General features: G+C 34.3%; 2 protein-coding genes and 1 long non-coding RNA gene across 23 annotated transcripts; 1 reads left to right on the forward strand and 2 right to left on the reverse strand.

The window, feature by feature from the left end:
• Positions 1 to 11,526: 11,526 nt before the first annotated feature.
• LOC130723688 (uncharacterized) lies at positions 11,527 to 12,171 on the reverse strand. Its single transcript, XM_057574799.1, has one exon. It carries the CDS (start codon positions 12,024 to 12,026, stop codon positions 11,817 to 11,819), a length of 210 nt encoding a protein of 69 aa, XP_057430782.1. The 5' UTR covers positions 12,027 to 12,171; the 3' UTR covers positions 11,527 to 11,816.
• A 1,851-nt stretch (positions 12,172 to 14,022) lies between these two features.
• LOC130722688 (uncharacterized) lies at positions 14,023 to 18,703 on the forward strand. 21 transcript variants are annotated; one of them, XR_009014075.1, is made up of 7 exons: positions 14,023 to 14,552; positions 14,750 to 14,872; positions 14,979 to 15,897; positions 16,025 to 16,067; positions 16,467 to 16,594; positions 16,746 to 17,476; positions 18,291 to 18,703. It is a non-coding gene; the product is annotated as an uncharacterized LOC130722688 (long non-coding RNA). The 21 variants fall into 21 exon arrangements; XR_009014065.1 differs by having other exon boundaries at positions 14,025 to 14,378; positions 14,486 to 14,552; positions 14,824 to 14,872; positions 14,979 to 16,067; XR_009014063.1 differs by having other exon boundaries at positions 14,025 to 14,363; positions 14,486 to 14,552; positions 14,824 to 14,872; positions 14,979 to 16,067.
• A 3,933-nt stretch (positions 18,704 to 22,636) lies between these two features.
• Positions 22,637 to 23,789, reverse strand: LOC130726806 (uncharacterized protein At4g04775-like). The gene is made up of 2 exons (XM_057578110.1): positions 23,183 to 23,789; positions 22,637 to 23,103 (listed from the first exon to the last, which is right to left on the reverse strand). Exons 1-2 carry the CDS (start codon positions 23,354 to 23,356, stop codon positions 22,831 to 22,833), a joined length of 447 nt encoding a protein of 148 aa, XP_057434093.1. The 5' UTR covers positions 23,357 to 23,789; the 3' UTR covers positions 22,637 to 22,830.
• Between the last annotated feature and the right edge of the window lie 1,748 nt (positions 23,790 to 25,537).

The raw sequence follows: 25,537 nt of genomic DNA on the forward strand, positions 1-25,537 counted from the left end.
TGGGCCCATAAAAATTGCCGATTATAACAGGGGAAGAGAGGAAGGGGGTTTGGGCCACAAGAAGGATGTACCGCTGTTCCTTGATAACATTCGTAACATGAATAGAACTAGGGTCCCAGCATGAGAGGAGACCCCCAGCGGAGCCTTCAGCCAGGACCTCCTCAAAATTGAAATGAAGAGATTTAGCAAAGAGCTCACCTATTCTTCCTTTATTATCACCCAACTTAGTCTCCTGGAAGAGAACAACCTCAAATTTATACTTTTTTAAGGCATCTTTAACTGATCGACGCTTCTCTGCACTCCCCAAACCCCGGACATTCCACGTAACCCATCTCCAAGATCTTCCCATCACTTTACACTATCAGGCAAATCTTCTTCTAGTTCTTTTGCTAGCCCTTTGATAGCATCATCATCAGAACCTGGAAAGACTAATCCAGCAGATTTTCCCAGTATCCAGGCCTTGGTAGCTCTAGTGAAGTACTTATCAGCACCACTCCTAGCAGCTGTCACCTGGAGATCAGCAAAGTGAGGATCAATTCCTCCAGAACCTTCTGAAATCTCCCTCAATATGGATGGGCCAACAATGGATTTAGGTTTCCTCCCCCTTTTCGACTTGATTTGCCCAGGTTTGGCGCAATCTAACTCCAAGCTTTCCAACGACTTGAGTTTCGAGATGCGACTAATCCCTTGTTTCGCCTTTTTTAACACAGCCTCATCTTCGGGCAGATTCACACCACTAAAGCCGGAGGCAGATAGATAACCACAGGATTGCACTATTGAAGGGTTGGGAGGCTTGTCTAGATATGAATTTTCAATCTCATTCACTGAAATACCATTATTAATGGTGGGTGGGGAGACCCGGTCCAATAAGATATTCATAAGATTTAGAAGTAGGCCCGGGTCCAAGAGCGTAATTGGTTTTAATGGAAAGCTGCACCCAAAGAATAACAGATTGAACCCTTCAGTTGGAATAAGAATTCGAATAGGGTTAGTATTTGAGTGTGGACCCCTCCCATTGATAAGTAAACTAATGGGCCCCAGGAAGCCCGCATCCCAATTCCAACTTCTTGCCTTCGACCAATCAGATTTAACCAATTCAAAATTCATTTCCCCCTCCAAGAAACTCCCATTAATTCTCTCATCATGAGCCTGATCATCTTCCCAGACGCTACCCACACGCTGATTAATGACAGTCTCCGAGACTCCGGCGACAGCATCCGGAACGACCACCGCCACATCAGAAGTAGCCGTCTCCACCACCGTAGCTGGCATATGAAAATCACCACCAGAGTCAGCATTTGGCATGTCGTCGTAGCCTCCATCATCTGGTGAATCTAAGTTTTCATTAAAAATATAATCAATTTCAACAAGGATATGCATATCAACTCCTTCAATGGTTAGTGGGATTAGTTGATTTTCGAGGATCGGATCTTCAGCAATAATAAGCGCTCTAGCCACATCAAATCTTTTACATTGAGATGTATCCTCATCTAGACTCACAAGAGAGCCCATAGTACTAACCACCTTAGAGATGAAGTCCACAGTCCAGAAACCAATGGGGATCTTCCATAGTTTTAGCCAAATCAAGTATCCATTGGGGAGCTGTTTGGAGAGTGCTGGCTCCACAGAATGGAAAATGGCTTCTAGTCTATAATCCTTAGTTTCCAAAAAGGCTTGACAGTCAATCGAAGAGCTAAATTCTAGGACTTTTTGTTTTGCACCAAAAGGTTTTACTTGGAAGTTTGAAAATCCTTTCTCATCAAGCCACCTCGAGACATCCTCACAGGTGAGCACCTCCGTCAAGGAGGCGATTGCCATTCTAGATAAATCCATATTCAATCCCACCCTCACCTGGTTCATGGTCATCCCACTTCTCTCTTGTTCCTCAACTTTCTTCTCAGGAGATTTTCTAGTGGACTTCTTCACACGCCAAACCTTTTGGCTTTCCTGGGAAAATCCACCAGTTCCAGAGAAAGGGGCTCCCACTCTATGTTTAATCCTCCATTCTTGACGAATCTTCTTCCTTCCAGGGAGTTCTTCATGCTGTTTCGCCGGAGGGTTCCATTTGTACTTTCGATCAACAAATCTAGCAGGATTTATTGATAGGAAGAAGGAATTTAACCTTGTTCCATGCAATGACCTCATAGCCGCTATACCATCCCTCTTACTCTGAAAGAGAACAAAGCCTAACTTTGCCCTCCTCACTCGTTTGATGGTTTTCGGAACAAACACACTAACCACAGTGCCAAACCTTTCGAATAATTTGCGTACTTGACTGTGCTTAGTGTCCCTATCCAAGCCATCCACGAATAATCTGATATTTTCCTCCGCTACCTCAGATCTCTCATGACAACTCCACCGAGGCGGCGGAGCCCTAGCAGAGCCAGTGGGCCGCATGCTAACACTTCATTTTTTGTTATAAATATTACAAATTTACTGCATTATTAAGTAGTTACATTGAATTAATTACATTGACAAGCATCTTCAGTCTAATGGGAAGTCTCTAAAAGAATTTACATGTATCTTGGATGTTGATTTTTCTGAAGTTATCCAATTCACAACCTAAATAATTCTGAATTTTATGAAATTTGTATGACGGTAAAATTTATGAGGCATCACAAATTTACATAAATTAGTCAAATGTGATTGCCAGATTTTAGTTTTGACAACCTTATTTAATTTGCTTAGCAATTCTATTTTATGTTGTTGTTATTATTGGTTTTCTTTATACGTTTTGCTTCTTTACTCATTGTCCAAAAATATTGTTGAACAATCGTATTGAAACATATTACACTGCGAATTTTTTAATAAATAAATAAATTAAAGTAGTGATTAAAAATCATAACTTCTAGAAAAGGAGGATGTTACATACGATTATGGCGTTGTCGACGCCATGCCATCGACGCCGGTTAAGGTTTATGTTTCAGGGGAGGAGGACACGTCTGATGATGATAGCCCAGGTCTGAATGATACACATGATATTGCAAAGTTTGCTATGGAGAAAGATTATGGTTCCGCTGTAGACATGGATTCAGGTCAAGGAGATGATTACAAGGAGGAAAGTATGAACGGTGTCGAGTTTGCTAGACAAGAGACGCACAACAGCCACATTGAATTCCGTTTAGGGGCGGTCCAGTCGCCGGTGGCGGAGCAGTCACCGGAGACTTCGTTAGGAGCGTTAAATTTGAATTTGAAAATCGATGCCAAAGGAGCAGTTACAACACAACCGTTGTTAGGGGAGCCAATCACGCCTGTCGTTACAAATTTGAAAAACGAGAGAGAAGGAGTAGGGGAGCCAGTCACACAAGTTCCTTCAGAATTGAAAAACGAGAGTGAAGGAGCAGTTTCAGCACAGCCGTTGTTATGGGAGCAAATCACGCCTTGTCTGTCAGAATTGAATAACGAGAGAGGAAGAGCAGTTTCAACACAATTAAGGGACTTATTCGAATCAGGGTATTCAGAGGAGGAAATAATGGCTTGGAAACAGTCAATCCAATTTGAGGAGAAATTAAAAACAGATTTGGAGATTTTGAATAAAAAAGAACACAATCTACCCTATAATTGTGCTAACAAACTGACAGTTACAGGTTATTCCTTTAATTCAAAAGATTTATTTTTGTCAACAAATTTTAATTGGCCACCTCATGCTGCATACAGGGATCCAAACTACCTTTATTTCAGTCAGTCACCAAAGCCGTGTTTGCCTTTGCAAAACACGTTTACTGAACCAAATGTTGAGGATTTCCCTGGGGCTGTTCGTGAACCTTCTGTTTTTATTCGTACATCACCAAATCAGATTATACGTCATCAACCAATAGCAGCTTGCGAACCTTCACCTGCTCGCGTTTCTGAACCGCCTGTGGTGATTCAAAATTCGTCACTTTCTGGTGTGGACTCACCATTTTTGACTGCTTCTGGTGTGGTTGTTTCTCCTCAGACAACCTCCTTAGGGGAAAATTTACAGCGAGGTCGCCCAAAGGGCAGCAAGAATAAACCAAAGCCGCTTCCTGTTGATTTTTTAGAGCCCGTCCAAGGGGAAGATGGAGTAACGACGCGTGCGCAACAGACTTGGCTGATTGGTAAACAATTGGGTTTAAAACCAAGAGGATCAGAAGCTTTGATGATTAAGGGTCTAGAGGCTCAAATTCGTCTTAATCACCCACACCTTCGTTGACACGCCTGGACTTTGGATTAGTTTCGAATAGGTTGGTCTGGCTTTGTTTTGGAGCTAATTGAAAAGGGTTGAGATGTAATTTTTTGGAGGGGTGTGAGTGGAGGGGGTTTGGGGTCGAAAAAAGTTGCATTCAGAGTGGTAGTTACAAGTGGTGCTTGGAAGATGAGGAGGGACAGCGGTGTTTGAAGGAGGGGAGGGACGCTTTGGAGGGTTTGTATCTTTCGGAACTGATAGGAAGGGGTTTGATGATAGGTTTGCTGTCAAAATTATCTAATGTTGCTGTTTCGCTGGTGCAACGTGCTGCGATCAACGTCAATTAGTTGATGTTGTGCATTGCTGTTATTTATTTGCTGGTGTTGTCGTTTGTTGTTGCTCCTGCTACTGGTATAATTATTTGCTGTTGTTGCTGTCAAAATCTCTGTTGCCGCTGTTGCTGATGTTGTGTTCTGGAGCTGCTGTCAATTAATTTGCTGTTGTTATGATATTGTATCAAGGATGCAATTCTGGCTATTCTAAGGTTGTGTCACTCTTTTTTCTTGTTAGGTTTTTTCCCAATGGGTTTTTCTTAACAAGGTTTTAATGAGCCTCATCCTTAATATTATTTTTTACCTTTTGCGGGGAAGACATTTGAGAGATGGTTATGGTGGGAGGTGCAGTTTTGGGATACTTTGTAATCGCCATGAGAACCTTCTTCTCATGTTTGCTCCTTTATTCATTATTAATAATATTACTTTCATTTTCTAAAAAAAAAAACTTCTCACTTTACAAATTAATAAACGCATTTTGATGACTTTTTCCTACATTTACTTTTATTCCTTAAATAATCACGCGCATTTATGTGTTTTTGTATTTAAAAATTAAAATTTAAATAAATGTATTTTTCAACTTTAATTTGTAGAAAAAAATTATTTAATGCTTGACTTTTTTTTAACAATTTGATTACTAAACTTTAGAAAATAAAATTTCTAAAATTTTAATTACTTATAATTTCATTCAAGGGCGTACTCCTGTTTAAAAAAAAAAGAAATTACATAACTATAATGAAATTATAATTTAATTAATGTTTAAATGCGTAAAAAAATGAATAACCATCACTTATTATAAATATTCCAAATTTATTACATTAATAACTAGATATTCTAAAATAAATACAAAATAGTCTAACAGCATTAATTACGTTCAATTTTTTTATAATGAATCCGTTAAAGTTTATCATTAATTCAGTTGACTAATCTTTAAAAATTCATGACAAAATTAATTTTATTTCTTTAATTACAATGATTTCATTAGATTTTTTCTCTTTTGAAAACACAATGATTTAATTATATACTTTAATTAATGCTTAAACATGAAACAGGTCATGCATTTAATGATTTTTTACTGCATTAACTTTTAGTCAATTAATAATCACGCGCATTTATGATTTTTAACATTTAAAACTTAAAATTTTAAAAAATGTATTTTTCAACCTTTATTGGTACAAAAAAAAACTTGATTTAATGCTTGACCTTTTTTTTAATAATTTGATTATTAAAATTTTTAAAATAAAATTAAATTTATTTAATTGCAGTTACTCCCCTGTTACTAAAAAAACTACTTAACTACAAATAAATTATAATTTAATTAATTTTTAATGGGTAAAAATAGTAATAACCGTCATTTATTCCAAATTTATTGCATTAATTACGACATATTGTAAAATAAATTAAAAATAACAAAATAGTTTAATTGCATTAATTACGTTCAATTATTTTTAGAATGAATCCGTAAAAGTTTTTCATTAATTCGGTTGACTTATCTTTAAAAATTCATGACAAAATTTATTTTATTTCCTTAATTACAATGATTTAATTATATAATTTAAGTTACGTTTACGAAAAAATTATTAGTCACGCATTTAATGATTTTTTTCTGCATTAACTTTTAGTCAATATATAATCAAACGCATTTATAATGTTTAGCATTTAAAAAAATTAAAATTTAAATAGAGAAAAAGTTTGATGCACCGACGGTGTAAAGTTTTTTTACACCGTCAACCAATCAGATTTTAAGGATGTGCCACGTCAATTAATGAAATTAAATAAAATGAGAGATTTTCTCACATCCTTGAAATCTGATTGGTTGACGGTGTAAAAAAACTTTACACCGTCAGTGCATAGAAATTAAACTCATTTAAATAAAGGTATTTTTCAACCTTTAATGCGTAAAAAAACCATATTTATTAAAAATATACCAAATTTATTGCATGAATAACGCGAGAAAGTACATTAAATTCAAAATAACAAAATAGTCTAACTACAGTAATTACATTCAATTATTTTTAACAAATATTCCTTAAAAATATCTTTCCTTAAAACCGTTGACTGCTATTTAGGAAAATCGAATAAAAATAATTTTAAATTAGAATTAAAAAAATTAATAACATTATTTAATTTTAAAATTCATCCATCACAATTAAGTATATTAATTACATCGATTTATTTTTAAAAAAACAAGCAACAACTTAGTAATAATTCATTAATTACAATTACTTGATTATATACATTAATTATACAAAATTATGTGCATTAATTAAGTAAATAAAACCTACATACATAAATGAAAAATTCGGAATCAAGTAAAAAATTGAATAACGCATTAAATCTTTTAAAATTTTCAACTTATACTAATAAAAATTCGAGCTTCAACCAAAACAAAATCAAAACAAAATCAATTAGGAATCACAGAAGAGCAATAAGCATATATATATATATATATATATATATATATATATATACTTTAGTATACATCTCCTATGATACACAAGTTCAGACCAAAATCAACAGACGTTAGTTTTCATCTCCAAAACTTTCATGCATCATGAATCCGAGCTATAGCCTACTTGACCAACTAACTCCTTTAGCACATGATTGGACTATTGTCGTTCGAGTAATAAGGGTGTGGTTTGCTGAAGAAGAGGAGGAAGAAGACGAGGAAGGACACGACGGTTCGTTCTATAATCTGTTGTTGATGGGTCGAAGGGTATGTAAACCAGAAACAATTTCGCTATTATTAAATATGTAATTGTATTTTAATTTAATTCACAGACATAAATTCATATGTAACTCCTTCATTTCTTTTTTTTTTTGAGAACTAAAATCATGATATTATTAATGGGAAAAACAAAACATGAGAACAATCCTCTCAAGTGGATGGGACACTAAGCAGAACAAAAGAGTTCAAACACTAGCAAATAAGCAAAAGCTTAATCATCCCTAGCTGAAAATTGAGGCCAAAATAGAGCTAGAGCGGAGCCTCATTAAAACCCCCTAATGAGGCTCCGCTCTAGGGTCAAACAATCCATGCAGAGTGTAGGCGTAACCTTCATGAACTTTTGCCAACAGAATCACGGAAGGTTTGGTAAAGCGTTTTGAATATTTCTGGGTATGGCATAATTTCCGAGGTTTTAGTGAATCTAGGTAAATCTACAAGATACACTTGCAAATTAGGATAAGGATGGTTCGATATAATAAAGATGTGTTTCCTATGCGTGATCTGATATTTGACAACGTGCATGAAATTCTAAATCCTGACTTTGATGAGCGGTTCTTAGTTGGTATGTAAATAGTTTCATTTAAATAACTTCAAATACATCAACACTTCCATGTATTGACATTACCATTAAACAAATGTTATGGGAGAAGTAACGCACGTCGGATATTACAACGAATTTGAGCGGAACGGAGTCCATACGCAGAGCAGAGACATTGAAATTGAATCTCAAGGATAAATTTGCTTTTATCAATAACAAATTAGTATTATTAATTTCTATAAATTCCCATGGAAGAAAGTTAACAACTTTTATTTAATTTTTTTCCAGCAAAAAAATTAAATGTTTTTTATACGGCCAGTTTGTCGACGAATTGGATGCACTTCTTAATTCAAAAGATCATAAACATGTTGTTATTATCATATTGTTGGGAGTTGTAACAATTCATCAAGGTACATTTAATTATTTTGAGTAACAAACAAACATAAACTTCTATTTAATAAATCAACATGTTCAAACTTAAACTTACAATCGATCGCTAATTTTTTTCCAGGGGAATATAAACTAACTGCTGGGTTAAACTGCACTAAAGTAATGTTCAATCCTGACATTCCACAAGCAGTGTCCTACAGAGAAAGGTATGTATGTACTGTGGATTTCATATTACTTTGAACAAATTTAGATGATAAATAACAACATAATATTTGTTTCTTCGCAGATTATTTGAGTGTGACACAGTTCATACTCAAGTAATGAACGTTGTAATTGAAAGATTAAACGTTACTGAAAAAGATGAGTTCCTAACGCTTTTCCCAAGCACAAGTATTAAAAATTTGGTTACTCGTAGATCCGTATGTTCTCATCACTTTTAATTTAATTTATTAGACATTTTTTTATTAAAAGAAAATAGACATTGATTTTCATTCAATGTTTTAATTAAATAACACAATTACTTATTATATTATTAACTTATTATTAATGAATAAATATTTAAATTAGTAAATAAACATTTAATGTTAGTACACTAAACCAAAATGCATTTTAAATACAAAATTCATGGGGTTAGAGTGTTTTAAACACTAACAACAAACTTAAATACTTATTAAACTAATTTAATAATCACCTATTATGGGAAATTAACAACACATGAATAATAAGATAAAATATCAATTAATTATACCATAAACTCTTATACTTTTTCATTGAATTTAATTGCTTTAAATTCATAACGTTATAATAGGAAAAAAAGATTTTGATACACGTTTTGAACATTTTTTAAAAAGATTAATTCATAGTCAACAGCTAAAACAACAGCTACTATATTCAATTCTTAAAAAAAAACGTTTTAATTTTTTTGTAAAAAAGAAAATAAAAAGCTACTTAAAGGTCTTTTAACGAGTATTTTAATTCCATAATTGCTGTCGTTGTTTGCTGTGCTGTATTGGTTTGAGGGTGTCGTTGCTGTTTCTTGCTGTTTGGTTTTTGCTGGCTAGGTTTTGTATTTTTTAGGGATGGTGTGGCATGTTTATGTGGGTTTAGCTTCTGGCCTATGTGGTGATTTTGTAATAGGGATGCATAATTGGCTATCTTAAGGGTGTTGTACTCTTTTTCCTTGCTAGTTCTTAGCAAGGTTTTTAATGAGGCTCACCTTTAAGGTCTTTATAGCCATTGTAGGGAGGAGTTTACTTGGGAGCCGGATAGTTCTATTTGGGGGTATAGATGCTCTTGTAAGAGCTTTGATTGTCTAGGCTTGACTCATTATTAATAATACTTCTTTCATTTTCAAAAAAAAAAAACGAGTATTTTAATTATCATTTAATAAATATAAAAACTCTTATATAAAAGTATTTTTTTTGTTACTATATAAATGTATTTAATGGATCTTAAATAGTGTGTTTTATATTGAGTTATAAAAACAGTAGACACTATAATCCCTCCTTTTAGAAAAATAAAGTTTACAATATACAAATTTAATTACTTTTTCTATAAATAAATTACAATCTAAAAAAATAACAACAAAATCAAGTACAATCATTTTCCATTTAAAAAAACATGTTACTGTATTTACATTTAAACGTATTACATTTACATATGTTATCATCACTGTTAATCTAACAATCAGTTGTAACTACGATTTTTTTTTACATTTTATTCATTTCTACAGCGTACAATATTCATTATAAATGCCACGAGTAAGAAAATTTAGAGCACAAATGATTAGTATTACCATAACTGTGAATGTCACTCAGCAACATACTCTGACGGAGCACAATATTATTGTGAAAAATGTAACAAGCATGTCACTCCTACCATACGATAATCTACAAATTCGATAAAAAAAATTAATTTGTAAAATATTCAGTTTATTTAATTATTAATGTTTACATCATGTACAAATTGTTGCTTAATGTTGCTGATGATATTGGATCTGCAACGTTTACCGTTTTTTATCGCGAAGGTTGTTATCTGATGAACAAAAAAGGCAACGAGATATTGGAAAAAATGAAAAAGATAAACATAGTCATGTCAAAAAAAGGTACATTTCCATTGCTCACTTAATTCATAATATATTGATTTTTTCATTTTAATTTAAATTTAATGTAGACCGGGAACATGGAAGACCCCCCACAAGAAATTGTAGATTTAGTGCACAAGGAATTTCATTTCAAGGTTGAAGGGAAGGATAGATGCGGAAGGTGGTTTAAATCAGCATTTAACATCTTGAAAATTTGCAAGGACCCACAAATAATTTCAAAATTCAAAACAAAGGTAAAATTTTAAACTCTTATTGCTAAATAATGATTATTTATATCTACATAATGAATTTTGATATTTCCGATTCAAATGTAAAATCTCTGATTGAGGTATTGGTCATCACTATTGTCAACTAGGTTTGTCTTAGACATTGGTCATCACTATTTCAAAATATGTTTGTTTTGCAGACAATCACTAAAAGTGTTAAACAAAACACACCTCCACCTATAATTGAAGACTCCAACACACTTATTAAACGTCGTTCAGACGATGGATCTATAACAGAAGTTGTTGGAAGTAACGATGCAAAAATGTTCAAAAAGATCAAGTTTTCAAAGGATTAGTAGCATTTCCTCAAGATTGTTTACAAATAAAGAGCTTATGTGCTAAACTTTCACTTTTATGTCTTTACCCACGTTGACAATGTGTTTTTTTGGTAAATTGACCTCTTGGTAACTTTCAAACATTTTGACATTTGTTTTTCGTATATTGACCATGTTACTAAAATATTCAATAAATCGTTTTATTATTGCAAATCTCCGTGCATACGTCAATTTAAATATGCTTTCGACCCTTAAATACATTACTTTGCAAAAAAAAATAACTTACACCACAAATGTGTAAAAAACGAAAAATAAACCAAATACCTATATAAAATAAATAAAAAAATATATTAATTGATTAACAAAAATAAAAAAAAATAAATCCAAAATTAAATTCCCCGTGTCTTGCACGGGTTAAAAACTAGTACAAAGACAACATGACACTTCTCTAATTTTTTATTTACAAAATTATTTTAATAATTTCGAATTTGAAATAGCATCGGGGAAAATAATTTGATTCATTCATAAATAAATAATCAAATAGACAAAGCATAGATCATGAACCCATATATGGTACCAGCTACCGCGCGCATGTGATTATTAATTCATTCTATCAAATCAAGAATATTGTCCTCCGCTAGAATGTCCAAGACCAATATATAATCAGAGAAATGTCAAAGCGAGGATAATAATTGAGATAAAACCGTCACACCCACCCACTTCTCAGTTACTCACAACATAAATGATAAATTCAAATCACAACCATAAATTAAGAGTAATGATATATACACACTTCATTTTTTAAACACTCTATTTTCACCTCTTTTTATTTCTATCTCTCTCCTCTTATCATCTATCACATCTCATACTTTCTCTCTCTTATTTTTTCTTTTCTTCCTATCTCTCTCTTCCTTCCACCTCTTTCCACCTCTCCAAGAGGTGTGTACATAATATTATTCATAAATTAAGAATAAAATGAAAAAAAAAAGAGGAAAGAAATATGGTGACTGAAGGGGGTGATTACTTTACTGATTAATTAACCAGTGTTTATATGCACACCAATAGCAATAAGAAAGATGGTTATGAGGCCAAAGAAGATGATAGTGTGGACCAAGATAGACACGCCACTTGTTTGCATGTTCCCAAACTCCACCACTTTGTTTCTCCCTGGCAACTGAAACAGCAAACCAGGAGTTAGCAGCACGAACAGGACCACTGCTATGACTACAGGACCCCAATCCGCCATTAAATTATACTACTTACAAACGAAACAACAACCTGATGATACAGATTACCAAGTGCTCAATTAATGCTGGGTGATCGACTGGTTTAGTTTGGTGAATGGGGTAACTCAAACTCAAGAAAGGAATAAATGGAATCAAAAGGACTATCAACTATAAATACAAATAAAAGAAATTAATTATAAGGAGCTGGTAGAAATGTGCATGTCATAGTCAGGGAGGTGGAGTGCTTTTTGAAGCAACCATTACGTGCCTGCATATCCTGAATCGGGTGGTTTTTTAAATTTTATAAATAAATAAATAACTGAATTTCATTGAAAGCAAGATAAGGTCGAATCAATTAATGCGTGTATGAGTATTTATTCATTCACACTTCATTTTATATTCTATCTCTTTTTCATATATATTTTTTTCTATATTTATCTGCACCTTCTTTCATATTAATCTCAAATTATATCAGTTATTTCTCCTTTTCCATTTTTAAATAGCTCAAAATGAAAGTGGTATTGGAAGGTAAACATAACATTATTAATACGTGTCTCTATACGGTCGAAAAAGGAATGACTGATAGATTCGTGTCACTCTACGGGCTAGTGCCGTGTGGGAAATCATCATCAATAACTATATTAAAACACAATCACTCCAAGAAGTTTTTAGCTGATGTGTCAGTTCCTCAAATATTTGGCAATATTTTATTCCCCACCCTAAATAAACTAGAATATTTTATTCCTTCCCCTATTATTTTATTAGTTTTTATTCATTCTTTCACCCCATTTTTCTCTCCCACTATCTTATTCTTATTTTTCTCTCTCCCACCCAAAGCCTCATTATATCCATCCATCCTCTAGCGTTCTTCCATCTTCTCCTAGGCTTCGTTTGGATTGATGGAGGGGGAGGGAATGGAGCGGAAGGGAGGGGAGGGATGTTTGGATTATTTTAAAATAGATGGAAAGAAATGGAATCCAGTGGTACACATTCCATTAGATACCACTCTTTACCCTCACTTTTGCTCCCCCAAATTTGGGAGGAATGGGATGGAGCAAAAAAGTGTTGAAGCATTAAAATTTTGAAATTACTGTATTACCCTCACCAAGCCATCATGCATGAAGTCACTGCTCATCTTGATGTCAAACTGCCACCCACGGTGCTTGCTAATCTGTTAATTTTTTCTTAATAATGCCGGACTCATCTTCAACAATTTCACTGCTGTGACTTGCCTTTCATCATCAATATACAGAACGTATATGTCGATTAGTGAAGTGATTGTTGGTAAACCATTTCCTATTAATTTGTAGGACTACCTATTCAATGTATGGTACCCAGCAATAATTTGTAGAACGTATATCTTATGAACTTAGAAACAATTGAATGTAATTCGGAATTTCTGTAGAAACAAAAACTTAAAAACAAAAACAAAATGAATGAGTAAATAAATAAATTTGGTAGTAAATTACTAAATTAGCACTGCAATTCTATTCACTTGTTTCAATTCTATACATTTAGGCTTCGTTCGGAGCATCTCCATGTCACCCAATATATTAGTTTCATGTTTTCTTTGGAAGTCCTTTATTAGGACTAGATGCTTGGTGAGTTAGTAATATATAAAGTACAATTAATAAGGGTAGTATAGGAATAAAAAAATATAACTCATTCCGCTCCATCCATTATCCATACAATGGAGTAGTAACTTTGTTCCGCTCTTTCATTAAATACCCAAACAATGGATTGAAATTTTTATTCCATTCCGTTCCATTATATTTCATTCCGCTCCGCTCCACTATGTCCCATCAATCCAAACATAGCCCTATGCGCACGTTCCACGAGTTTTTTTTACAACAATTGTAGCCAATCAAATGATTTCATCCCACTATCACTTCTTAAGCATGTGTGAAAATACCAATCTTCCTATTTCTTTCTCCAAGACCAATTAATAATCTGAAATACCTAGAATTTCAATTAATAATGCCTACCCACTTTTCTTTCAAATTTCAAATTTGAAATACAAAATTAAGACCCTCTTTTTCAAAGTTATAGATGAATGAACATGATTAAATCTCACCTCCCATACTCTCTTATCAGTTTCTCTCATTGTGCTCCCTCTCTTCTTCCCATCGCGATTGTGAAACTTTCACCGGATCAAACTCTAGGATTCCCATACATGATAAAATACCGACGAAGAGGTCGATATGGTGGTGGCCATTCCTCTTCTCTATTCCCCCTCAAACTTTCCTTCCTCCAAAGCCACCCCACACCCCCCCCTTCCAATTCCCATCTCCAAGCCCCATTCCGTGAAAGCATGGTCCGACGAGCCACGTTCCGCCGTCGCCTCCCTGATGAGTTTGGTATGGTTCGACAAGGTTCTCATTAATGAGTTTTTTTTGCCTCTGTTTGGGTTTATAAGATTTGATTCCATACATGTGGGAACATGTGAAACAAATCTTGATTTATAAGATGTACTATGCAGCCATGTAGGCTATTTAGATGTCATTGAAAAGAGGAATGGTTACTCCATAGATCAATTTAAGAATGGGGTAAGTGTTGGTACTACTTTTCTGCGATTATAAATATGAATACAGTTTCCATTTTGTGTAGAAAAGTTTTGGAACACATTTGTTTCTCAAATCCTTTCTGTTAGAATTATCTGGATTTTTTAATTTTGTTTTTTCTTCAATTTATTGGCTGGTCCTGTTGAAACCTGTGTTAACAAGCTCTTCTTTGGCGTTGACAGGTCATAGAGTCCAGTTACTGCTCAGTTTATTTAAGCTGGATTCATTGATTGCAATATTATATGTTTCCTTTCAGATTTTTGATTCTTTTAGTTGCAGTGAAGAAATCAGCAGATTTAATTAAGGTAAAATTGAAGCTCTGTGGAGACGATTTTCCTGGATTTTATCAGAGTTCTTTTGTAATAGATTACTTTGTTCCTCACTTCATTGGCTTACTATGTATTGTTGCAGGTATGGTGTTATGTAAACACATTTTCAAAACCAGGATCCATCTATTAATGGCTGGAGAAGCAAAGTGGAATACTCTTGACAGATGATTTTTGTTCATTGAGCAAGAAAATGAAGAATTTCAATACAAGTTCTTGGAAAATCTCATCGATTATTTGGAGTACTATTTTTGTGTAATGGAAGGAGTGATTTTGAGCTGAATCCCTTCTCTTCTTTTGTCATTATTGACTTTCTTTGTTCCTCTTTATTTGATCTGAATCACTTCTCTGTCAAATCCTCATCAAGATTTATAAATTGAACTCCTTTATCAAGAGATTTTGAAAATGCCCCTCAAACTAGGACGCTCTTCATTGATGTGCTTGGTTCTGGGCATCTAGCTGACAAGTAGAAAAAATCATATGACCTTTCTTTGATTAAGTGATGTGTGTAATTTTATGTTTGGGAAATGTGGCTTTGTCTAGATCATCACTAAAAGGGGGTGAGCTTGCCCCATAGAAGAGTTTCTTGGAAATCTGTAGAAGAGCTTCCTTTAATGTTATTAATAATAGTTATGATTTTTTTTAAACGATGTTGTTAGAATATAATATAAAACCATTAAAGTGACCCTTACCCAACAGCTTAAGCTTTTGGGATTAAGTGGTTATTTGACTTGGTACCAGAGCTTTCTGATTCAAGTCTCCCTCTGGTTTACTAGTTTAGTTTAGGGTTTCAGCCATCGTAGGCTAACCCTTATTTTTACCAGTTAGAATTCCGGAAGCAACCACCGGCCGCCACCACTGCTGTTGGCTGCTGCTACCATAGTCCGCTGCTGCCACCACTGTGTCGTGATCAGCCGCCACCGCCAGCCGCTGCCGTCGCCGCCGGTCGCCGCTGACAATTTTTCTGGGTTTGCTTGTTTTTATTCCAGGATTCCTCTTCTGTGGTTCGTTTCTGTGTTTGAGGTCTCTTGTTTCTGTTTTTTGGCCTGTTCCAGTCGGTGAGCTAGCTTTTGTGGTTGAGTATAGGCCTCCCAAATTGAAATTAAAGTCTGGGGTCTTCATTTTTTGCAGGTAGTTTATTCAAATGGATTGGTCTGGTCTCTTTAAGTTCCAGGTATATATTAAAATGTTGATTATTTTGTGGATGACTTTGGTACGCAAAAGGTTAAGAACCAATAATTTAACAGAAAATTATTGTCTTTGGTTGAAATTTGTGTGGTGATTTATTTAGCTTTTACTTCAAGAACTTATAATGTATTAGAATTTGTTTGTCTCCTGTAGATTGATTCAAATTCTCATCTTTTATGAATAAAAGAAGTGATTTTATGATGGTTGTCTCATGTTGATTGTGTGAGATTCTCCTTAATGGGACATGGAAGTATCTTTAGCAATGGAAAAAGTTGTTTATTCATTTACTTCCCCCCTCACATATAATCCTTACCTTGCATGAATCAATGTAATGAATTTGTTCTAACCTTGGATGATTGGATCTATTTCACTGAAGTTATTTCAGATTTTCTTTGCAGTTTTTGATGATTGAAGCAGCTTACTAAGGTGTCCGAATAGGAAGGACATTCAAGGTATTCCATGGGAGAACTTGAACATGATAGAATGTGATGGAAGAATATCCATATGAAGATGGTATTGTGATGTTTATTGATAAATTAATTGCAGATTTAGTATGCAATTTTTTTTTGTTATGTTTATTGATATGTAAATGTTCATTCTTTTGCTGCAATGTCTCATGTTACAAGTACTTTTTCAGTTTTATATTAATTTTATGAGGGTTCAGTTGGTGTAGTTACAAACTCAACCAGATAGTGGGAGAGAGAATTGATGTCTTTGTGAGCATTGTGAGCTCCAAAATCCCATTCAAAGGAACTGGAAAGAATATATTGGAGATGACATTCAATATTGTTTCTGCTGTCAAGGTCCAAAGATTTCAATTCAATAACATTTAATTTTATCAATGTTAAGTAAGCTAACCTCATTATTTTTCTCTAATCTCCAGTTTGCTATTCAGAAGTGTTGCATCTAATTAAAATCAATGATTCTGAACAGGATGCAGGCCCGTGAGCAGAGGAAAGGGAATGGAATATGTACATGTATACCTTAGTTTTGTTGGGATCAGTAGTTTATTGAACATAAGTTTATTGAGCAAGCATATCTCTAAAATAAATGGGATTGGTTAAAAATTAATGGATTAGTTAGAAGTCTTAGAAATTGGAATCGCTTACAATTTTATTTTATGAAGGATCTTTGCTAACTCAGTTATATGTTGTTTAGAGTCAAATAGAGCTAGATTTTCTAGAGCCTTTATGAAATTTTATAAGTACTCATATCATTCACACTGCTGCTGTAATTCAAACTCAAATATCTGCATTTTCCCTAGCCTTATTGCTGATTAGTTTTGGGACTTATATCTATCTTTTTTATTTGTAGGACTTGCTAAGTCAACTTTCTGGTGCAGATAATGATGAGTTTGATGGAGAAAATTAGAATGCTTCTGCCTTCCTTCCACAGGTTTCATTTTCCTTTAATGCTTGCTTCTCTATCCTGATTTAATCTATGAGTGCCTATATTGGTTGCGTTAGAAAAGAGAATTTTCTCTTTTATCATTGATCTTCAAGTTGGTTCTTATATTGTAATTCTAATTTTAACTACAGTGGTATTAAGTTTTAAAGTGTACCAATGCATGTTGGTTGGTTGCAGCCCAAAATCCATTTGTTCCGCATTCTTATTCTCATTATCTTATTCAATTCTCTGTAATATAGCAAGTCGGTTAAATGAGTGGATTTTTTTTCTTCATCATTTCAATTCACTCTTGGAACTCGAGGGAGGAACAGCTAAGTGTACCTTTTTTTATTTATTCTCCTAAACTTTTCCTCTTTCTCTTCAATCCTCTTTTTTTCTTGGCATTTTGGTGAACAGATGGTGAGCCAATTTGGTTAAAGTTTGCAAATATTAATGAATAAGTTTCAATTCTAATAAGAAGTGTTGCAGTGACCTTCTCCAACAACTTGAAAGCGTGTAAATATTTACATTTAGTTTATGAAAACATTTGTGAGAGGTCTTTGTGGATTTTGGTGATGAGTTATTCACAAGCAGGCTTTAAAAAGTAATGAATGAAGGATATGTCTGCAAATGTAAGTTTGAATCTATTAGTATATATCTCTTAAGTTTGAAAATTTCATTAGAATGTTATGGATTTTCACTTTGGTACTTTCCATGACTAAGTCATTTTCTATCTAATGTTTGAGCTTTTATTCTATAATTGTTCTTTAACATTTCATATCAGAATTCAAATGATGATAATCATGTTTAATTTATTGTTCAGGTTGTCATTGGAAAGATGAATGCGTAGTCCATAGAGCAATGTTAGTTTGGGAATTTGTCGTCGAATGCCATACTTTCTGGCTTTTCAAGGAAGAGATGTTACAACATTACATCCAAATATGCAAGAACAATAGACTCATTATGTTAAGTGAAATTAGCTAATGAAGTTTATCAAGAATGTTAGCTGTCACTGAAATGGACTGAGAAGATTAAGAACTATCATAGATACTAATCCGATAAACAATTCTTTGAGGCAGATTATTGAGGTGACACTTTGATATGATGAATTGATGACAATTTTAAAGGACCAATGGTGAAATATGCGATGTCACCATGATCTTTAGAGTTCGGGGGATTGAGTTCCATTTTGTAAGCATATTGTGACAATTTTAACAACTTGATTAACTTTCTTTAGGTGCCTACGTGTTTTTTAGCTTCCTCATCATGTTTTCATTACTTTAGCTTCCTAATCATGTTTCATTGTTATCATTATTGATATATTGTCAGGAAACTTGGCAATAGGAAACCTCAAACACTTTATAGATGTGTTCATAATATACTTCTACAAATTTATAGTGGAACTCTTTGCATCATGAAAAGTTAACTCATATATTTAGGAGGTTATTATCTTATTGTGCAATGACATTGCTGAGTAATTGGCATGAAATATTCTCACTGATGCAGATTTTACAGTGGGAGCCTTGATTGAAGTATGAGACTTTTGTGGGTTCCAAGGTATAAAAAAGATGGAGGACAACTATATAAAATGACAACTGAATGAATTATTCACCCTATGTTAGGAACATGATAAAGGTTGAATGTTGAAGTGTAGTATCTCTTTTATACAGTGTGGTGAGCGATGCTATTAAAATTTCTGATTTTATCTCAATTGGGGAGCTGAAAAAGAAAATTGGGCTACTTAGAGAGTTTGAAGAATAAACAGAGAGGAGGTTAGAAACTATAATAACTGAATAATGAATAAACTAATAATAGAAAAATATATTTCAACTAATGTCATAATTTTTAATATATAAAATATACAAATGAGAGGGTTAAAAGAATAAACTGAATAGGTGCATTAACCACAAGAATGAAAGCTAAAGTGTCTTTCCCAAGATTTTTTATGTAATTTTGTTAATTTTAATTTTCGTAATTTTTAAAATAACTTTTGGAGTAAAATATATATATATATATATATATATATATATATATATATATATAGGGATAACTATCATATTAGTCCCTGTCTTTGTCTCACCGCCTGAGGTAAGTTCCTCCCCGGAAAATTTATTGTCTAAAGTCCTCGTGTTTGAAAAACGTATGGAGCAGATGCTCGCCGGAGGGCGGAGCTCCGGCGAGTGTCTCAATGGCATGCTGACTGGATTAATGAGCATGACGTGGAATTAAAAAAAAATTAAAAATTAAAAAAAATTACAACTCAGATTATTAAACCTAATTAACATATTCCTAATTAAAACCCTAACTTAATTAATCAAAACAAATTTCCCCCCCAAACTTAACCCAATTCACATCAATTAAACCCAAACCCAAAATCCCCAATCCCCTATCCAGAACTTAACCTAAACCCCGTTCTTCCTCTACCATCGACTTCTCCGCCTCAACCTTGTCTTCCACTGTCGTGTTCTCTGTCGTGTTCCACCGTGTTGTTCGCCGCTCGTGAGGGACCATCATCTTCAAAGTAAGTTAAAGTTATCTCTTCTCCAATCTGTGTTTGTTTTTGTTATTGTTGTTCTGATGTTCCTCGTACTCGATAGTGATTTGCGATGATTTTGGCTTTTGGTCTTTCGGGTAGAGTGATGGAAGGGATTTGGGTTTTTACTTCTTCTTATGTTGTTGCTATTTTTGACACTGATTCCTATTTTTACCAAGAGCTTTCCATGTTTAGTTTGATGGAAGGGATATAGGTTGATGTGGTTGCTATTTTTGCAGGGATGGTGTTCAAATTGATGGTGCGACATGGGGGTTGGTTTGGAACTTCTCCATACTGGCATTACTTTGGTGGTGCAAAAAGTGTGTTCCAGAATCTTGACGAGGCTAATTGGTCCTTCTCTGACACTGTACAAATTGTCAAAGGACTAGGCTACAAGGAGTTTGATCTAATGTGGGTTACTCCTGAGGATGCTACTAATCATGTTTTCAGGAACTACAAAACAGATGGGGATGCTCTAGAATTGGCTAAGTATGCAGTTTCAAATGACCGGCATGAAGCTCTGATTTTTGTGGACAATCTCTCTAAAGACATTCCCCCTTTGCGTGCACCCACTGTACCTACTGTTGTTAAGGAAAAGAAGAAACCTGGAAGCAAGGCTGCCAAACAAGTAAAGAGTGTGAGAAAGTCAAGTAGGTTGCAAGCTGTGGTGAGGAAGGGAATAAATCAGGGGCCTCCTGTAATTGTAGAATTATCTGATGATGAAGCTGAGATGAATGCATCACAATTATCTGATGTTGTGGCCCCTGAAGCTGTCTTCCCTGATGTTATGGTAACAGATAATGTCCTCCCTGATGTTGTGGTAAATGATACTGTCCTCCCTGATGTTGTGGTAAATGATACTATCCTCCCTGATGATATGGCTGTTGATGGTAACCAGGAACATGAAAATTATGAGTCTGATGTTTCTGAACAAGTTGATAGGCTCCATGATAGTGACGAAGAAAGGGATTTTGAGCATGTTGAGTTAGTTACAAACCCAGGATTTGCTGAGGCTGAGTCCCTATTGAATGAGCACATTGCCCAGATGCTTCAACAAAGTGGTGGCAATGGGGATAATGGTGATGAGACAGATTTAGATGGAGGCTATGAGAGTGAGGACCTTCACAGTGTCCCTACTGATAGTGATCAAGAAGACATTCCCAGGAGAAAGTTTGAAAGATTCCGTGAGGAAGACATGGGCTCAGATTTCAAATTTAAACTAGGTATGGACTTCATATCACTTACACAGTTTAAAGATGCTATGACTCAGTATTGTGTGGAAAATAATAGAGAATATAAATACAAGAAGAATGATAGCAAGAGATGTAGGATTGTTTGCAGGAGCGATGACTGTCCATTTCTGATCTTATGTAGCAAGGTTGGAAACAAAGAGACTTATAGAATCAAAACTCTTAGGGGAGAGCACACATGTGCTAGAGTTTTTGATAATAAGTCTGCCAGTGTTAGATTTGTGACAAAAAAATTGTTGAACAAGGTGAGGACTGTTAATAAAATTAGCACAAATGAGATTGTTGATGACTTTAGGGTAAACCTTGGGATTGGAATTACCAGGTACAGAGCTTGGAAGGGTAAGCAATTGGCAACTGAAGAGGTGGATGGAGCTACTGCAATGCAGTATACTTTGCTGTGGAGATTCAGCAATGAGTTGAGAAGAAGGAATGCAGGTAACACATGCAAAATGAGCTTTGAAACACCAAGAGCTAGCTTGCATCCAAGGTTTAGTAGATATTATATGTGCTTGGAAGGGTGTAAGAGAGGGTTCCTCAATGGATGTAGGCCATTTATTGGCTTGGATGGATGCCATCTGAAAACTAAACATGGAGGGATCCTTTTGTCAGCTGTAGCTCGTGATGCAAATGAGGAATACTTCCCCCTTGCTTTTGCTGTGGTTGAAAGTGAAAACAAGGACAGTTGGAGGTGGTTTTTGGAGCTATTGATGGATGACATTGATCCTTCAAGGTCTCGTAGATGGGTCTTTATCTCAGACCAACAAAAGGTAAGTATATATCATCTTTCTCCTAAATTCGTTACAATCTAATGGTGAATATTGTAATTGCAAATGATTGTGTTATGTTATCATGACAGGGTTTGATGGAAGTCTTTAAAGAGGAGATGATGCAAGGTATGGATCATAGGCTGTGTGTGAGGCATTTGTATGCAAATTTAAAGACCAAGTTTGGTGGTGGAGTGCTTTTAAGGAACTTAATAATGGCAGCAGCAAAAGCTACATATGAAGAGGCATGGAGGGAGAAAATGCAACTAATCAAGGAGTGGGGATTTCTAGACCACATAAACTATGCCCACTTGCTTTTGTTATTATAAGTGCTTAGTGCTATTATGGTGTTTTGTAGGCTGTCACCATTTTGTCCAAACAGAAATGGTTTAACCATTATGTATGATGTTGATTTTTAAGTTCATGGTTTAAGTCATTATCTTGTTTCTATTTACCCTATCTGTACTTTGTCCAAACAGAAATGATGTTGATTATTAAGTTCATGGTTTAAGTAATGTATGATGTTGATTTTTATTTTCATGGTTTAAGTCATTATTTTGTCCACCATTTCATGATTTTTCTTTCATGTTAGATGTGTATGATAAAGGAAGTAGGAGTAAAACATAAATGAGACACAACAACATGGTCTGCCATTTCATTAACTTCCATACATGGTACATCAACCCAAGATAGAAATGATGGCCACATATTCAATTCAAGCCCAGAAATACAAACAACCTTTCATCAAAGCTACATCCAAGCTTTTAATTCACTAACACAAAACAACTACCCAAAACAGAATACACTTCAAACCATTCATCCCTTCAAACTCTTTTCATCCCTACAGAAAAACCAAAATGTGACTATCCAAGAAATTAGAGCAATCAAACATGCAACTTTCTTGTGAAAAGTCTCAATTTCAAGCTTCTTCTTCAACTTCTTAATCTTCTTCTTCAAATCAGCTCCAGGAAGCATTGAGTTAGATGATTCGCCAATCTCAGAATTATCAATTTCTGCCTCTACATGTCTGGGTTCTCTTTCTTGAACAGGTTCATCAATCCAAAAAAAGAAATCACATGTGCCTGGTAACTGAAAAAAGATACGTATCATGAAAGTTGAAGCAAAATTTAAGGAACCAAAAATGAATTACAAATTAAACCACACTTACATGCCAATTTCTGCATCTCAGAAATCTCCTCTCTGGGTTCTCTTGAGTACCAGCAGTGTAAAGCATGAGAGGAAGACCACATTGACATTTTGCCCTAGCCCCTACAGACCTATGCCTTTGCCTGGAACGAGAGGAGGAGGCAGTAGAACCATTCAAAGCAGAAGAACCATTCATGTTAGGAAAGGATACAAGATGCTACGAATCACAGGGTTGGGTTGCAGGGATGCGTTTGCGAGGAAGAAAACAAGCCAAAATCATACGAAGAACTAGCAAAGGGGGAAGAAGACGAAGAAGAACAGATAGAGAGGCGGAGAAGTCGATGGTAGAGGAAGAACGGGGTTTAGGTTAAGTTCTGGATAGGGATTGGGGATTTTGGGTTTGGGTTTAATTGATGTGAATTGGGTTAAGTTTGGGGGGGAAATTTGTTTTGATTAATTAAGTTAGGGTTTTAATTAGGAATATGTTAATTAGGTTTAATAATCTGAGTTGTAATTTTTTTTAATTTTTAATTTTTTTTTAATTCCACGTCATGCTCATTAATCCAGTCAGCATGCCATTGAGACACTCGCCGGAGCTCCGCCCTCCGGTGAGGATCTGCTCCATACGTTTTTCAAACACGAGGACTTTAGACAATAAATTTTCCGGGGAGGGACTTACCTCAGACGGTGAGACAAAGACAGGGACTAATATGATAGTTATCCCTATATATATATATAAATATAATTACAGAGTTACTTACGTATATAATCTATATTTATTTATGTTTAAATTACAGAGTTACAAGTTGCTACAAGGAGGAACGGGCATGAAAATACTTTCATGTAGAAATCTCTCACGGGAATTACACAATAGTAGTAGAAGTGGTTTTTTTTGTTAAGGGATGAAAGAAACAAGGGCAAAGTTTATAGCAGAGAATCTCATCTTTTGAGAGGAACAATACTTTCAATGATAGAAGCCTTTGCAGATTGCTGAGTTCATTAAAATGATATCTATTTTTTCTCTGGATCAAATTCAAAAACAAAAACAAAAATAATGTATTTAGAAGGTACTAAATATTTTTTTAAACCTACTTTTTTGAAATTTAAAAATTTAAATTTGTAAATGATTTTTTTTTTCAAAAAGAGAAATAATATATAAATATATAAGAAATGTTGAGAAATAAATGATTTGTGTATCATTTTTAGTATGTTAATTTTTTTATAATTAAAATATTGGTTGAGGTATCAAATATAATAGTCATCTTCGCTGTGCAGCGCACGGGTAAAAACACTAGTATGAATGAAAATTGGTTGGATTTCTCCCATGTCCATATCAGCACTTGATAAATAAACTAGTAAGCTGGCCCCATTTAATGTCTATGTGTTATTTGAAGGATCATTTATAAATAGGACAATTGCCCTATTGAAAATGAATGCGTAGAATATTTTTTAACTCATTTTTTAGTATGTAAGGGATTAGATTATAAACATATTAAAATATACGATTATTGACTTAATTGCATTTTTAGTCTTACACGAATTGCGTTTTTGCATTCTTGGTCCTACACGAATGAAAATAGCAGACGGAGTCCTAAACGAATGGCTCTGTTAGCATTAATAGTCATTCCGTCAAAATTCTAACATAAGTTACTTACTACACCTCTCATTTTACTATTCTCACCCCTCTCTTCATAAATAAAAAATAAAAAATGAATTAAAAAATAAAAAACCCAAAAACTTCTTTAACCCCTTTATCTTCTTCAACCACTTTGGTCCTACATGAATGAAAATAGGAGACGGAGTCCTAAACGAATGGCTCTGTTAGCATTAATAGTCATTCCGTCAATATAACATGTATAGCATAATCTCACCTTCACAAAACCGTTTCCAAAATTCATGCCATTTCCAAAATTGTATGCCCGGGCCAAGTGACTATTGAGGGAGAAAGAGTTGAACTGTGTCAAAATGAAGATTTTCCTAATGCCACTATTGATGCAATTGCTCATTGGGATATCTATGAGCCTGTAACATTCTCCAATAGGAACCTATAAATTTCATCAAAAATACATAAACTCAACATAAAAGATTTGCAATTTCAAAGAAACCACTCCACTAGTAATCAACACTCAAACCCAAAAGGAAAATATATACATAGTACATACTGCAGGCTTGGCTCTTCTGCTAGTAAGAGGAAATAAGCGAGTTCTTGCACCTCCTTTCAATATGATGGAAGCAACACTTTTTGGGTCAAGAAAATGAAGAAAAAGAAGAAAATGAAGTGGTTGAAGAAGATGAAGGGGTTAAACAAGTTTTTGGATTTTTTATTTTTTAATTCATTTTTTGTTTTTTATTTATGAAGAGAGGGGTGAGAATAGTA

Source organism: Lotus japonicus, chromosome 6 (genome assembly GCF_012489685.1).
Source record: "Lotus japonicus ecotype B-129 chromosome 6, LjGifu_v1.2".
NCBI lineage: Eukaryota > Viridiplantae > Streptophyta > Magnoliopsida > Fabales > Fabaceae > Lotus > Lotus japonicus.